Here is a 12717-nt window from a genome sequence, read left to right on the forward strand (position 1 = left end):
GCTACTAGGGAGGGGTCCGGACCTGGGGCCGGGTGAAGTCGCGCCGCCCAAGCCAGTCGGATCTGGCCCAGGCTTCCACCCCGCGCCCTTGCGGGAAAGCTGCGGAACCGAGCAGCGCGGGCACAGCTGGCGTCGTGGGCGGGGTCCCGACTCCCGAGACACCCGGCGTGCGGCGGGGCGGGCCTTGCCGAGGGCGGAGCCTGGCTCGGGGCCGCGTGGGAGGGGGCGGGCCGGGGCGGGGCCTGGTGGCTGCGCGGCGCTGCTGGGTGCTCTGAGGCGACCCGACCGCCGGCCGCTCCTCCGCGCGCTGTCCCGCACCTGCTGCCCTCGCCCGGCCCGGGGCGCCGCTGCCATGCGGCTGGCGCTGCTCTGGGCCCTGGGGCTCCTGGGCGCGGGCAGCCCTTGGCCTTCCTGGCCTCTCCCAAATATAGGTGAGTCCTCGGCCTGGAGTGGGTCAGGAGGCGGACTGGGAGGAGGTGCAGGGAAGTCGGAAGGCATTAGGGTAGTGGGGCGGGACAGAGACCCTGGGAGAGCCCCGCCAGGGCGCGGCCCGTCCTGGTCCGCTGTCCTGGGCCTAGGGCCTGGTGACTTGGCGATGGAATGGAGAAGGAAGGAGGGGGGATGCCGGCGACCCCCCACCCCCTCCTGCCTGTTCATCCTCTGCGCGGTCCCTGCGGACACTTTCAGGTTCAGGTACCAGGTACCGAAGGGCCTGGCCAGCGCCACTTCAACATCGTGGCGAGAGGGTCGCTGCTCCCCAGGACTGGCATCTTCGCTTCTCTGGGGCCTAGCTAACCGTTCCACCCAGTGCCAGGGCACTGAGCGGGCATCGCTTGTAGGGTTTAGTGAAGAGGATTCTCTAGCCTCTATTCTAGGCCTGGGGCCGCCAGGCACGCCTCACCCTGGTGCTGTTGTCACCAGTGCCTGGCCGAGCGGGAGGGGCCTGGGAGGAGCGGGGAGAAAGAATTGGCCGGGAAAGAGGCTGGACACCAACTCCTCCTTGGAACTTTCACTTCCAGCTGCTGTCTTGGGCCGGGGACTGAGAGGGCAGACGCGGGTGGAGCGTCCGGAGGAGAGAGGGCCATTGTGTGTGGGGGGGTGAAGCGGAGGCTGTGGGCAGCGGGTGTGCCTGACTGGGCATGAGGGTGTTTAGGGAGGTGGGGGTGTTTGCACTGCTCACCCAGAAATGGGCGTTCCTGGCATCTCCGATGTGAGCAAAGGGGAGGGTGAGCGGGCACCCAGCCACAAGGCTTAGCTGTCTCGAGGGGGCATTCCGGGGGTAAGGGGGGAAAAGTGATCGGAAGGGAGTGGGAGCAGGGGAGGGTTCCTGTGAGAACCTGGCATTGACCGGAGAGGGACAAGGAGGGCCACAGGCTGAGCAAGCCGAAAGTCTTTCTTGGGGACTTGTGGATGGTGTGATGGGTGGAAAGCCATAAATTGGAGAGACACCCCCTCTTCCAGTAGTCTTCTTTAAGTCCCAGCATGCAATGCAGAAGTTTCTCAGGTACCTAAGGGCCTTGATGGGCACCTGCCACCCCCAGCCCTGGTGTCTATTCTCTCAGTACTGTCATGGGGTGTCCTGGGACCTGCAGGTGGCACTGAGGAGCAGCAGGCAAGGTCAGAGAAGGCCCCGAGTGGGCCCTTGGAGCCCCAGGTCCTTCAGGACGACCTCCCAAATAGCCTCGAAGAGGTGCTTCAGGTGAGATCACACTCCCCTCTAATTAATAAATGAATCCACATACACGCCCCGACATAGTCAGGTGTCTCAAGGCCAAAGTTTGGTTGAGGAGCTGGTGGGTAGAGCTTGCTGTAGCGGGTCTATCCCAGGCCCAGCTGCCTCTCCCACCACACCCCAGCACCTGGCTTCACTTATCTCCCTCTCCCTCTGCACACACATCTGTCTGCCTCAGCCCCACCCAACCCATCCATCTCCACTGGGAAAATTCTGAAGCCAAACTTGCTTTCTTCATCTCATGTTGTTGGTTTTATCGGGGGGGGGTTCCTGATTTGGAAAGAATCAGGACATTACCAAACACCCCCCCTCCACCACCCCATTCTAAAGCTGAGTCAGAGGAAGGGCTGGGGCTTGTGCTGGGTCCTCCACGATGCTTCCTCTCTGGGCAGGAAGCTGAGAAGGGGCGGCTCAGATACCTTCCTTGACCTCCCCACACAACCCCCCAGAACAATGCTCCAGGCCAGGCAGGGCTTCCTGGCCCCTCCCCTGGGATCCCCCCACCAGTGATCTAATTGCTGGTGCTCTCCTGAGGCCTGAGGTTTTCTGGTTACAGGGGTTGGGAGTTGTTGGCAGGTCTAGGGAGGTGACCTGCCCTCTGGTGCCCACAGAGCAGTCTGCCTGAGCCCCTGAGGATCAAGCTGGAGCTGGATGGTGACAGTCATATCCTGGAGCTGCTACAGAATAGGTAATAGTGATGGTGGCAATAATAGTGACCACAGGGCCAACAACTTGTATAGCATTTATTATGTGCCAGGTACTAAGTGCTTGCATTCATTTAATCCTCATAAAAATCCCGAAAAGGAGATATTATTATGTATCATCGTTCTCATTTTATATATGAGGAAGTCAAGGCACAGAGAGGTTAAATAACTCACCTAAGGTCACACAGCTAGTATGTGGTGAAAAACAGATTGGAATTCAAATAAACAGAATCAGTGGCCAAACCAGTATACTTTGCTGCCCTAGGGTCGGGGATTAGAAAGGTCGGCTGGGGGATGGCCTGGTCCCCAGCCCCCCTACCACCTCCAGGCCTCCGCTTGTCAATGCACAGCCTGGGAAGTGGTTCAAGCACTGCCTTCTTTTTCTTCACTCCACAGGGAGTTGGTCCCAGGCCGCCCAGCCCTGGTGTGGTACCAGCCCAATGGCACTCGGGTGGTCAGTGAGGGACACACTCTGGTGAGTCAGGTCCTCTTGTGCCATTTTTGGCTTACAGGGAAGAGGGAGGGAGTGACTGGAGGGTGAGAGGACATTGCATATTTTTGCCATCAAGCTAGACTCCTCAGTTCCAGTCCTGGTCTACTCTCTGAGACAGTGCTAATGTTGTTTCTGTGCTGTAGGAGAACTGCTGCTACCAGGGAAGAGTGCGGGGATACGCAGGCTCCTGGGTGTCCGTCTGTACCTGCTCTGGGCTCAGGTATACTGGGTGGATCTGATGACAGTAGAGAAAGTAAGGGGACCCAGGCATGGAGCTGAAATGTTCTCTGACTTCCTTTCTCTTTCCTTAGAGGCTTGGTGGTCCTGTCCCCAGAGAGAAGCTATATCCTGGAGCAGGGGCCTGGGGACCTTCCAGGTCCTCCCATCATTTCCCGAATCCAAGATCTCCACCTGCCAGGCCACACCTGTACCCTGAGCTGGCGGGAATCTGTGCACACTCAGACTCCACCAGAGCTCCCCCTGGGACAGCACCACGTTCACCGGGTGAGGATGAATGGCAGAGGGGCTGGCCTTCGGTTGTCTTGAGGGCTGACCCCCAGACACTCTCAGCTATGTGTTCACAGTACAATAGCTCCTGCTAACGGGGCAATTTCCATATGCCAGGAACTTTGTGAGCATTAGCTCATGTACTCCTCCCATACCTAGGAGGTAGGTGCTATCAATTGCTCTATTTTTTTTTTTTTTTTTTTTTTTTGAGAAGGAGTTTCGCTCTTGTCTCCCAGGCTAGAGCGCAATGGACGATCTCGGCTTACTGCAACCTCCTCCTCCCAGGTTCAAGCAATTCTCCTGCCTCAGCCTCCCAAGTAGCTGGGATTACAGGCACCCGCCACCATGCCTGGCTAATTTTTGTATTTTTAGTAGAGACAGGGTTTCACCATGTTGAGCAGGCCGGTCTCAAACTCCTGACTTTAGGTGATCCACTCACCTCAGCCTCCCAAAGTGCTGGGATTACAGGCATGAGCCACTGTACCCGTCCTAATAGCTCTATTTTAAAAGGAGGAAACCTTACAAAAAGTATCCAGGCATGGTGGCGTGCACCTGTGGTCCCAGCCACTTGGGAGGCTGAGGTGGAAGAATCGCTTGAGCCCAGAAGGCAGAGGTTGCAGTGAGCCAAGACTGAGCCACTACACACCACCCTGGGTGACAGAGTGAGACCTAGTCTCAAAAAATAAAATAAAATAAAATGAGGAAATGATCTGACACAGGTTAGGTGGTTTGCCCGAGGCTATACAACTAATAAATGCCCTCTCCATTTATTAGTTGTATTTGGCTCAAACTCTTCATCTGTCTTATGATCCCATTTGCAGAGATCTCTCACTTGGTTATAGATAATACATAGTTACCAATGATAAAGCAATATAAGCCCTATTTCCTAATTTGTAAAATGGGAATAATAAAACTACTTGCTGTATAGAGTTGCTGGGAAGATTAAATGAGTCGATACAGATGTAAAGTGCTTGGAACTGGTCGGGCACGGTGGCTCACACCTGTAATCCCAGCACTTTGGGAGGCCGAGGCGAGTGGATCACGAGCTCAGGAGTTTGAGACCAGCCTGGCTGATGTGGTGAAACCCTGTCTCTACTAAAAATACAAAAGTTAGCTGGGTGTGGTGGCGGGCATCTGTAATCCCAGCTACTCAGGAGGCTGAGGCAGAAAATTGCTTGAACCTGGGAAGTGGAGGTTGCAGTGAGCTGAGATCGCGCCACCACACTCCAGCCTGGGCAACAAGAATGAAACTCCATCTCAAAAAAAAAAAAAAAAAGTGCTTACAACTGTGCCAGGCATGTGGTAAGTGACAGAGTTGGCTATTGGGATTTTCAAAAATTATTATATATTTAAAACTTGAAAAGAATCCACAGAGTTTGGAGCCAGAAAAGCAGGGGTCTACTCCGAGCTTCATTATCTACTTCCTGGTCCTCCTTGGTAAGTCCCTGGGCCCTCTGGGTCTCAGTGGCTCATCTGTAAAATAGGCTCTTCACCCTGTTTGACCCACAGAGTAGGAGTGGCTGTATGTTGCTTAGCCCTGCACAGCTTCTGAGTGTGAGCGGCATATTTGCCTGATACTCCTTCTTCTTGTCCATAGTGGAGGCGGGATGTGGTGACAGAGACCAAGACTGTGGAGCTGGCGATTGTGGCCGATCACTCGGAGGTGAGCCTGTTGGCCCCTGCATATCCTTCTCCACCATGCATCGCCCCACCGCCTTTCACGTCACCTCTCTCGGCCTACAGGTCCAGAGATACCGGGACTTCCAGCGCCTGCTGAATCGCACACTGGAAGTGGCCCTCTTGCTGGACACAGTGAGTGCTGGACAGGGCGGCAGCCCCCGGCCCCCTGACCGTGGCAACCCCTCTTCTGAGCACCACTCTCTTTCAGTTCTTCCGGCCCCTGAATGTACGAGTGGCGCTAGTGGCCCTAGAGGCCTGGACCCAGCATGACCTGGTGGAGATCAGCTCAAACCCAGCTGTCACCCTCGAAAACTTCCTCAACTGGCGCAGAGCAGATTTGCTGCCTCGATTGCCCCACGACAGTGCCCAGCTGGTGACGTAAGGGCCCTAGACTCAGCCAGAGGGGCCAGTCCTGTCCTGGCCAAATTCACACCCCTTCAGCGCCCTACCTCAGCCCCTGAAGCTCTGACCACAGTGGCTTCTGGCCCTGAACTTTGGCCTCCCTGTCCCACAGTGGTATTTCATTCTCTGGGCCTATGGTGGGCATGGCCATTCAGAACTCCATCTGTTCTCCCGACTTCTCAGGAGGCGTGAACATGGTGAGTTATTTCCAGGTCTGCTCCTCATTCCCAATTCAGTTCCTCCCAAGTGTGGTAGCATTTATTGACTGAAACCCCCCTACAAAGTTGCCCAACCACAAAGCCGCGGGTATAGAGGGTGGAGGTGCGTGATGTGGCCTGTGCTGTCAGGGAGCCCTCGCTTGTGGCCAGCTTGTCACAGTGTACACAGTCATCTCCTGTGCAGTCTTCCCATTTCTTGGAGGAGGGTAGGATGCAGCTGAGGCCCAAAGAACAGAGGTGATCTCCAAGGGCCATGCAGGGAGGGAGGGGGACAGAGCTGAGCTAGAACCCAGGTTTCCTGCCACCCAGGCCTGGGTTCTCCTACTTCAGAAGCAATTCAGGAGGGAGGCGGTGCTGCTGAGTGCCCATGCGGTCAGATGAGGAGGGAACAGGAGCAGACAGGGCGGGCTGGGCACTGTGGTGGAGGCAGGCTAGGACTGGACCTGGGGTATCCCTCCCCAATGACAGGACCACTCCACCAGCACCCTGGGAGTCGCCTCCTCCATAGCCCATGAGTTGGGCCACAGCCTGGGCCTGAACCATGATTCTCCTGGGAATAGCTGTCCCTGTCCAGGTCCAGCCCCAGCCAAGACCTGCATCATGGAGGCCTCCACAGAGTGAGTAGCTGCAGGATGTGGGGGGGTCAAGGGGCAGCGAGAGGCTCCCAGCCCCAACCTTCCTTGCCACCCTCCCCAGCTTCCTGCCAGGCCTGAACTTCAGCAACTGCAGCCGACAGGCCCTGGAGAAAGCCCTTCTGGATGGAATGGGCAGCTGCCTCTTCGAACGGCTGCCCAGCCTGCCCTCTATGGCTGCTTTCTGCGGAAATATGTTTGTGGAGTCGGGCGAGCAGTGTGACTGTGGCTTCCCGGATGTGAGCCCCTTGTCCACAGCCTTGCCCCACTCACTTCTGTGCCCTCACCCTGGCTCATGAGCCCTCTCCCAGCCTCCTGAGCTCCTCTTGGGTTCTGAAGGGACTTCCCAGCCCTCTCCTACTTGCCCTGTCTGTGGGGACAGCACATAGGTTGCTGGGCTCTAGCTCCCGCTTGCTGTGTAGCTCTGGGCTTCCTTGTGGTCTTGGCCTGTGGGAGGGGAGGGATTGGAGGCAAGCTCACAGGAGCCGCCTGCTCTGATGCTCAGCCCCTGTGTGCCCGCCCACAGGACTGCACTGACCCCTGCTGTGATTCCTCAACCTGCAAGCTGAGGCCGGGGGCACAGTGTGCATCCGACGGACCCTGTTGTCAAAATTGCCAGGTGGGTAGAGACTAGACTGGCCACCCGAAGCTCACCTGCCGAGGCCAAGGTGGAAAGGGTCATTCTGACCCCCTGGCTGGATTTACCCATTGCCCACACTAATGCTCATCCACCCTTCACAGCTGCGCCCATCTGGCTGGCAGTGTCGTCCTACCAGAGGGGACTGTGACTTGCCTGAATTCTGCCCAGGAAACAGCTCCCAGTGTCCCCCTGATGTCAGCCTAGGGGATGGCGAGCCCTGCGCTGGTGGGCAAGCTGTGTGCATGCACGGGCGCTGTGCCTCCTATGCCCAGCAGTGCCAGTCACTTTGGGGACCTGGGGCCCAGCCTGCTGCGCCACTTTGCCTCCAGACAGCCAACACTCGGGGAAATGCTTTTGGGAGCTGTGGGCGCAACCCCAGCGGCAGCTACGAGTCCTGCAACCCTAGGTATGTGAGGAAACCTGGCTCCTCCTTCGGGTTTCTGTCAGCCTTGGCCCTGCTGCTACTGACTCTGTGTGCCCTTCCCCCTCCCCCCAGAGATGCCATTTGTGGGCAGCTCCAGTGCCAGACAGATAGGACCCAGCCTCTGCTGGGCTCCGTCCACGCTCTAATCTGGGAGATAATAGATGTGAACGGGACTGAGCTGAACTGCAGCTGGGTGCACCTGGACCTGGGCAACGATGTGGCCCAACCCCTCCTGACTCTGCCAGGCACAGCTTGTGGCCCTGGCCTGGTGAGCATCCTGGGTGGGCAAGACCAGGTGTGAGAAGGGACATTTGGACCACAGTGAACAGTGCCCAGACTTCACCATTCACCAATATAAAAGGCAGGGACTCCAAGGGAAGTCAGTTTCTTACTTCAGATGGAGCAAAATCCTATCAACGCACTCAGCCTTGGTTTCCCCATCTGTAAATGCAGAGTGTGGCCTCAACTCTGTTGGCCTCCCAGTTCTGTTAAAGCTCCGTGGGAATCTGATCTATGCTGTTTTCTCCCCGACCTGGGTCAGGTATGCATAGACCATCGATGCCAGCCTGTGGATCTCCTGGGGGCACAGGAATGTCGAAGCAAATGCCATGGACATGGGGTAAGCTGGGATGGGGGAAGTGGAAGAGGAGCAGGGAGCCTCTAGAAGGGAAAAGGACGCTGGGCTTTGGAAACAGACATATCTGGGTTCTAATCCTTGCTCTACGACTTCCTCGTTGTGTGACCTGGGGCAGGTTACTAACTTCGATGAGCTCAGTTTCCCCACCTATCAAATGGCTATAATAGTAATATCCGCTTACTGGAGTACACAAGATGAGTATGAGAGCATCTAGCACAGGCTGGGCATGCTGGCTCACACCTATGATCCCAGTATTTTTTTTGTTTTTTTGAGACAGAGTCTCGCTCTGTCACCCAGGCTGGAGTGCAGTGGCGCAATCTCAGCTCAAACGTTTCTCGTGTCTCAGCCTCCTGAGTAGCTGGGATTACAGGCATGCACCACCACACCCAGCTAACTTTTGTATTTTCAGTAGAGACAGGTTTCACTATGTTGGCCAGGCTGGTCTCGAACTCCTGTGAGGTAAGTGATCCGCCTGCCTTGGCCTCCCAAAGTGCTGGGATTACAGGCGTGAGCCACTGCACCCGGCCAAATCGCAGGATTTGGGAGGCCAAGTCAGGAGGATCACTTGAGGCAAGGAGTTCAAAACCAGTCTAGTCAACATAGTCAGATCCCATCTCTATCAAGGAAAAATGTAAAAATTAGTCAGGCATAGTGGTGCACACCTGTGGTCCTAGCTACTTGGAAGGCTGAGGCAGGAGGATTGCTTGAGCCCAGGAGTTTGGGGCTGCAGTGAGCCATATTGCACCACTGCACTCCAGTCTGGGCAACAGAGTGAGACTCTGTCTTACTTGCTGTCTAAAATTAAAAAATTAAATTGAATTAAAGAAAGGAAGCATATAGCACAGTGTCCAGCACACAGGAGGTGCTCAGTAAGTGTTAGTTTGATCTGATTTGCTCCGGTGTGGATAAAGACCCTCTCTCTGGTCTCTACGTATCATACCCAGCACAACCTCCCATTGTAGAAATCCGAGATCTTGAGAAGCTGGAGATAAGGAGACAGTTCCAGAGTGCAGTGCTCCTCATTGCTCTCCTTGTACCTCCTAGGTCTGTGACAGCAACAGGCACTGCCACTGTGAGGAGGGCTGGGCACCCCCTGACTGCACCACTCAGCTCAAAGGTAGCATGGGGGTGGGGGACAGGGGCAGCTGGGAGGGCAAAGCGGCTCACGCTTTATCTTTCCCCCTCGGCCCTCTCTTTCTGACACCCCCTTTGCTGCTGGTTCCCTGAGTCTGTGCCCCTTGACCTCTTCACTCTCCCTGATCACTTAACTTCACTCCCTGCCCCATGCTCCTTCATGGGTCTAGAGTTCTTAGCCCCGCCCTCCTTTGTTTTTTTTTGTTTGCTTGTTTGTTTGTTTTTTTGAGATGGAGTTTTGCTCTGTCACCCAGGCTCTCTGCAACATCTGCCTCCAGTTCACTTGATTCTCCTGTCTCAGCCTCCTGTGTAGCTGGGATTACAGGCACCCACCACCGTGCCCGACTAATTTTTGTATTTTTAGTAGAGATGAGGTTTCATCATCTTGGCCAGGCTGGTCTCAAAATTCTGACCTCATGATCCACCTGCCTCAGCCTCCCAAAGTGCTGGGATTATAGGCGTGAGCCACCGTACCCGGCCAGCCCTGCCTCCTTTAAATCTGACTTCCGCCCACAGCAACCAGCTCCCTGACCACAGGGCTACTTCTCAGCCTCTTGGTGTTACTGGTCCTGGTGATGCTTGGTGCCAGCTACTGGTACCGTGCTCGCCTGCACCAGAGACTCTGCCAGCTCAAGGGACCCACCTGCCAATACAGGTATGAGCATCACCTCCTTGCTACCACTTCCTTCAACTTAGGACAGTGCCAAAGCCTGCCTCACCTCTATAGCCCCTGCCACCTGGTTCTGAGCCCCGAGCCCCTTGGACCTTAAACTTGCTGACTGCCACAGCCCCACACCTTCCTTCCCTATATGTGCCCATAGCTCTTCACCTCACAGCTGTGCCCCTGTGGGGTGGCTGGAGTGCTACGGCCATTTATCCCCAGGGCCCCTATGCTGGATAAGCTGGGCCTTCCCTCAAGCTAATCAACCCCCCCTCCCACTGCCACAATTTTACCTAAACCACACACAAGTGCCTGCAAAGGGATAATGCCACTCAAGGATGGCATAAGGTAGAGAACAGGGTCTGAGCCTGGGCCCTCTCCCTCCTTGCCTTTCCTCATGCTTAGGGCAGCCCAATCTGGCCCCCCTGAAAGGCCAGGACCTCCGCAGAGGGCCCTGCTGGCTCAAGGCACTAAGGTGAGTCCCAGATGCCAGAGGAAGGGGACTCCAGCTTGTCCGGGCATCTAGCTTGGGCCCTGGGGGGTAGGGATTAGAGGCTCCAGACTCAGAGAAAGGCTAGCACTGCCCAAGAGTCAGTCGAAGGAGTCAGGGCCAGCCCTGCCCTTCCCTTCCCTTCCCTCCCCTCCCCTGGCTGCAGGCAGAGAAGCTGAGTCCAGAAGATTGGGGAGGGCAGCCAGCTGGAGCAGGGGCTGCTGGGCTCCGTCCGCTAGCTGAGAGGTGGCTTTGAGAGGTGGGTCTATCCATGCCCCCAGCAGAAACCCCAGAAAGGTACAAGGGCGGTGTTGCTCAGAATGGCCTTCCGTGGGCCCAGATCACCATATTAGAAGGGCTGGTGAGCACCCCCGCCCTGAGCCCTCTGCTCGGATGATGGGAGTGTGTGCATGCCCCTCTCCACTTGCTCCCCACCTGCATGCACCTGCATAAGTGCATGCATACCGCCCACTCCCCAGGCCCTGCCGGCCCTCCCTGGGCACTGACCCTTCTCTGCCCACTCTGTCTCTCTGCTTCCTCTTTCTCCCCTGTGCCTGTCTGCCCCTCCTACCCTCTCAGCAGGCTAACGCTCTCGGCTTCCCGGCCCCCCCTTCCAGGCCGCTGCCGCCTGACCCTGTGCCCAAGAGACTCCAGGTAAATCTGGGCCAGGCCCCGCCCTGAGCTAAGGCAGGTGGGAGGCTTGATACCCAACTGCAGTTCTCATCCCCGCTCCCTGCCAGCGGTGCTCTTCATTAGGTGATCGGGGTGCCCCTCAGCCTTCAGACACTCTGAGCCCCAGAAGCAGCAAAGGGTGAGCCTCCTGCCTTGGCTTCTACCACCATCTGGTGGTCAGTGGCGGGACTGCAATCGGCCAGGGCCTCCGCGGTTGACCTACACCTTCCTCCCTGAGACATCAGCTGGCATGCCTCCAAGCCCTCTGCGCATGCCCTCATTCTCTCCTGCCCCCTGGCTGACTTTGCATGTTGACTTGAACCCCTCCAGGGAATCTCTTTGCATGCCTACTGCCCCTGGCTATGCTCTCACAGCCACTGTCCCTCTCTCTGTTCAGGCTGAGCTGGCTGACCGACCCAATCCCCCTACCCGCCCTCTGCCCGCTGACCCGGTGGTGAGGAGCCCGAAGGTAACGGTGCGGGGAGAGAAGGGTACAGCCTCTCCCCCCACCTAGGGCTGTGGTGCTGGTAGTCATGACGGTGGTGGCCGTGGCGAGATGTCCCCTCAGTGTATGAGGGCACATATCCCAGTGGTGCCTTTAATGGTGACAGGTTTGTTTGCAGGCAAAGGTGACCTCTGGTGCTGCCCCCAAGCTGGTGTTCCCCAGCACCAGTGCTTTGGGGGTGGGTAACATGAAACCCCACACACACCCAAGCCGGCCTCCTGACTTCTCTCCCTCAGTCTCAGGGGCCTGCCAAGCCCCCACCCCCGAGGAAGCCACTGCCTGCTGACCCCCAGGGCCGGTGCCCATCGGGTGACCCGTCTGGCCCAGGAGCTGGAATCCCGCCCCTAGTGGTACCCTCCAGGTAGGCAAGGAGGAGCCCTGGAGATGGGTGGGTGGGGTGAGTGATCTAGGGGAAGGGACCTCTGACCCTTTTTTCTCGGCTTCCCGCATTCCAGACCAGCGCCGCCACCTCCAACAATGTCCTCGCTCTACCTCTGACCTCTGGAGGTTCCGCTGCCTCCAAACTGGACTTAGGACTTCAAGAGGCGGGTGTGCCCTCTGGAGTCCCCTACCATGACTGAAGGAGCCAGAGACTGGACGCGGTGTCTTAAGGCTCCGGGCACCGCCACGCGCTGTGAAGCAGCACTCTGGCGACCTGCCCGCATAGTTGCAGCCGGGGCTTGGGGAGGGGCTGGGTATTGGACAGGGCTGAGGGAGGTGCGCACAGCCTGTCTCTGCTCAGCTGCAATAAACGAGACATCTTGGGAGAGTTCCTCGGAGTTTATCTGCTCCTAGAAGCCGGGTCGCTCCTGCTGCGGTTCCAGGTCTGGCCGCCAGGAGACGCCGCCGCCTCAGACGAGGGAGGGCTGTTGTGGGCGGGAGTACCAGAATAGGTCGGCGTGTGTCCCCGGGATGCTCGCGGCTTACCTCTGCCCAGACTGGGGTGGCTCTCGGCGCAATCTGTCAAGCTGTTGGACCTGCCGTCCCCGTCCCCTCTCTGACCATTGGCTGGGAAAAGTAGATCTGGCAGATGTTCTCAGAACCCCGGAGCCAGGGCGGAGCGGGGCGGCAGCTCCCACGATCCCAAGGCCGCTCACCTGCCTCCTCCCTCTCCGCCGCCGCCACCTGAGGGATCGGGAACAAAGGTGCTTTGTACAGGCCGCAACCACCTCATTACTTCGTCTTC

General features: G+C 57.3%; 1 protein-coding gene across 8 annotated transcripts; it reads left to right on the forward strand.

The window, feature by feature from the left end:
• The first annotated feature begins 352 nt into the window (after positions 1-352).
• Positions 353-12300, forward strand: ADAM15 (ADAM metallopeptidase domain 15). Of its 8 annotated transcripts, none has more exons than XM_012476290.3 (23): positions 353-431; positions 1593-1699; positions 2344-2420; positions 2833-2911; positions 3073-3149; positions 3241-3433; positions 5034-5099; positions 5180-5248; positions 5325-5494; positions 5631-5715; positions 6205-6353; positions 6433-6607; positions 6895-6987; positions 7110-7414; positions 7505-7700; positions 7974-8051; positions 9114-9186; positions 9720-9858; positions 10270-10339; positions 10934-11008; positions 11424-11495; positions 11768-11892; positions 11987-12300. In XM_012476290.3, exons 1-23 carry the CDS (start codon positions 353-355, stop codon positions 12027-12029), a joined length of 2595 nt encoding a protein of 864 aa, XP_012331713.2. In that variant the 3' UTR covers positions 12030-12300. The 8 variants fall into 8 exon arrangements, 7 of the variants coding, with proteins under 7 accessions (XP_012331713.2, XP_012331714.2, XP_012331715.2 ...); XM_012476291.3 differs by having other exon boundaries at positions 10937-11008; XM_012476292.3 differs by lacking the exon at positions 11424-11495.
• Positions 12301-12717: the final 417 nt, after the last annotated feature.

Source organism: Aotus nancymaae, unplaced genomic scaffold, assembly GCF_030222135.1.
Source record: "Aotus nancymaae isolate 86718 unplaced genomic scaffold, 86718_ANA_hifiasm-v0.15.2.pri h1tg000108l, whole genome shotgun sequence".
In the NCBI taxonomy this organism is placed as follows: Eukaryota; Metazoa; Chordata; class Mammalia; order Primates; family Aotidae; genus Aotus; species Aotus nancymaae.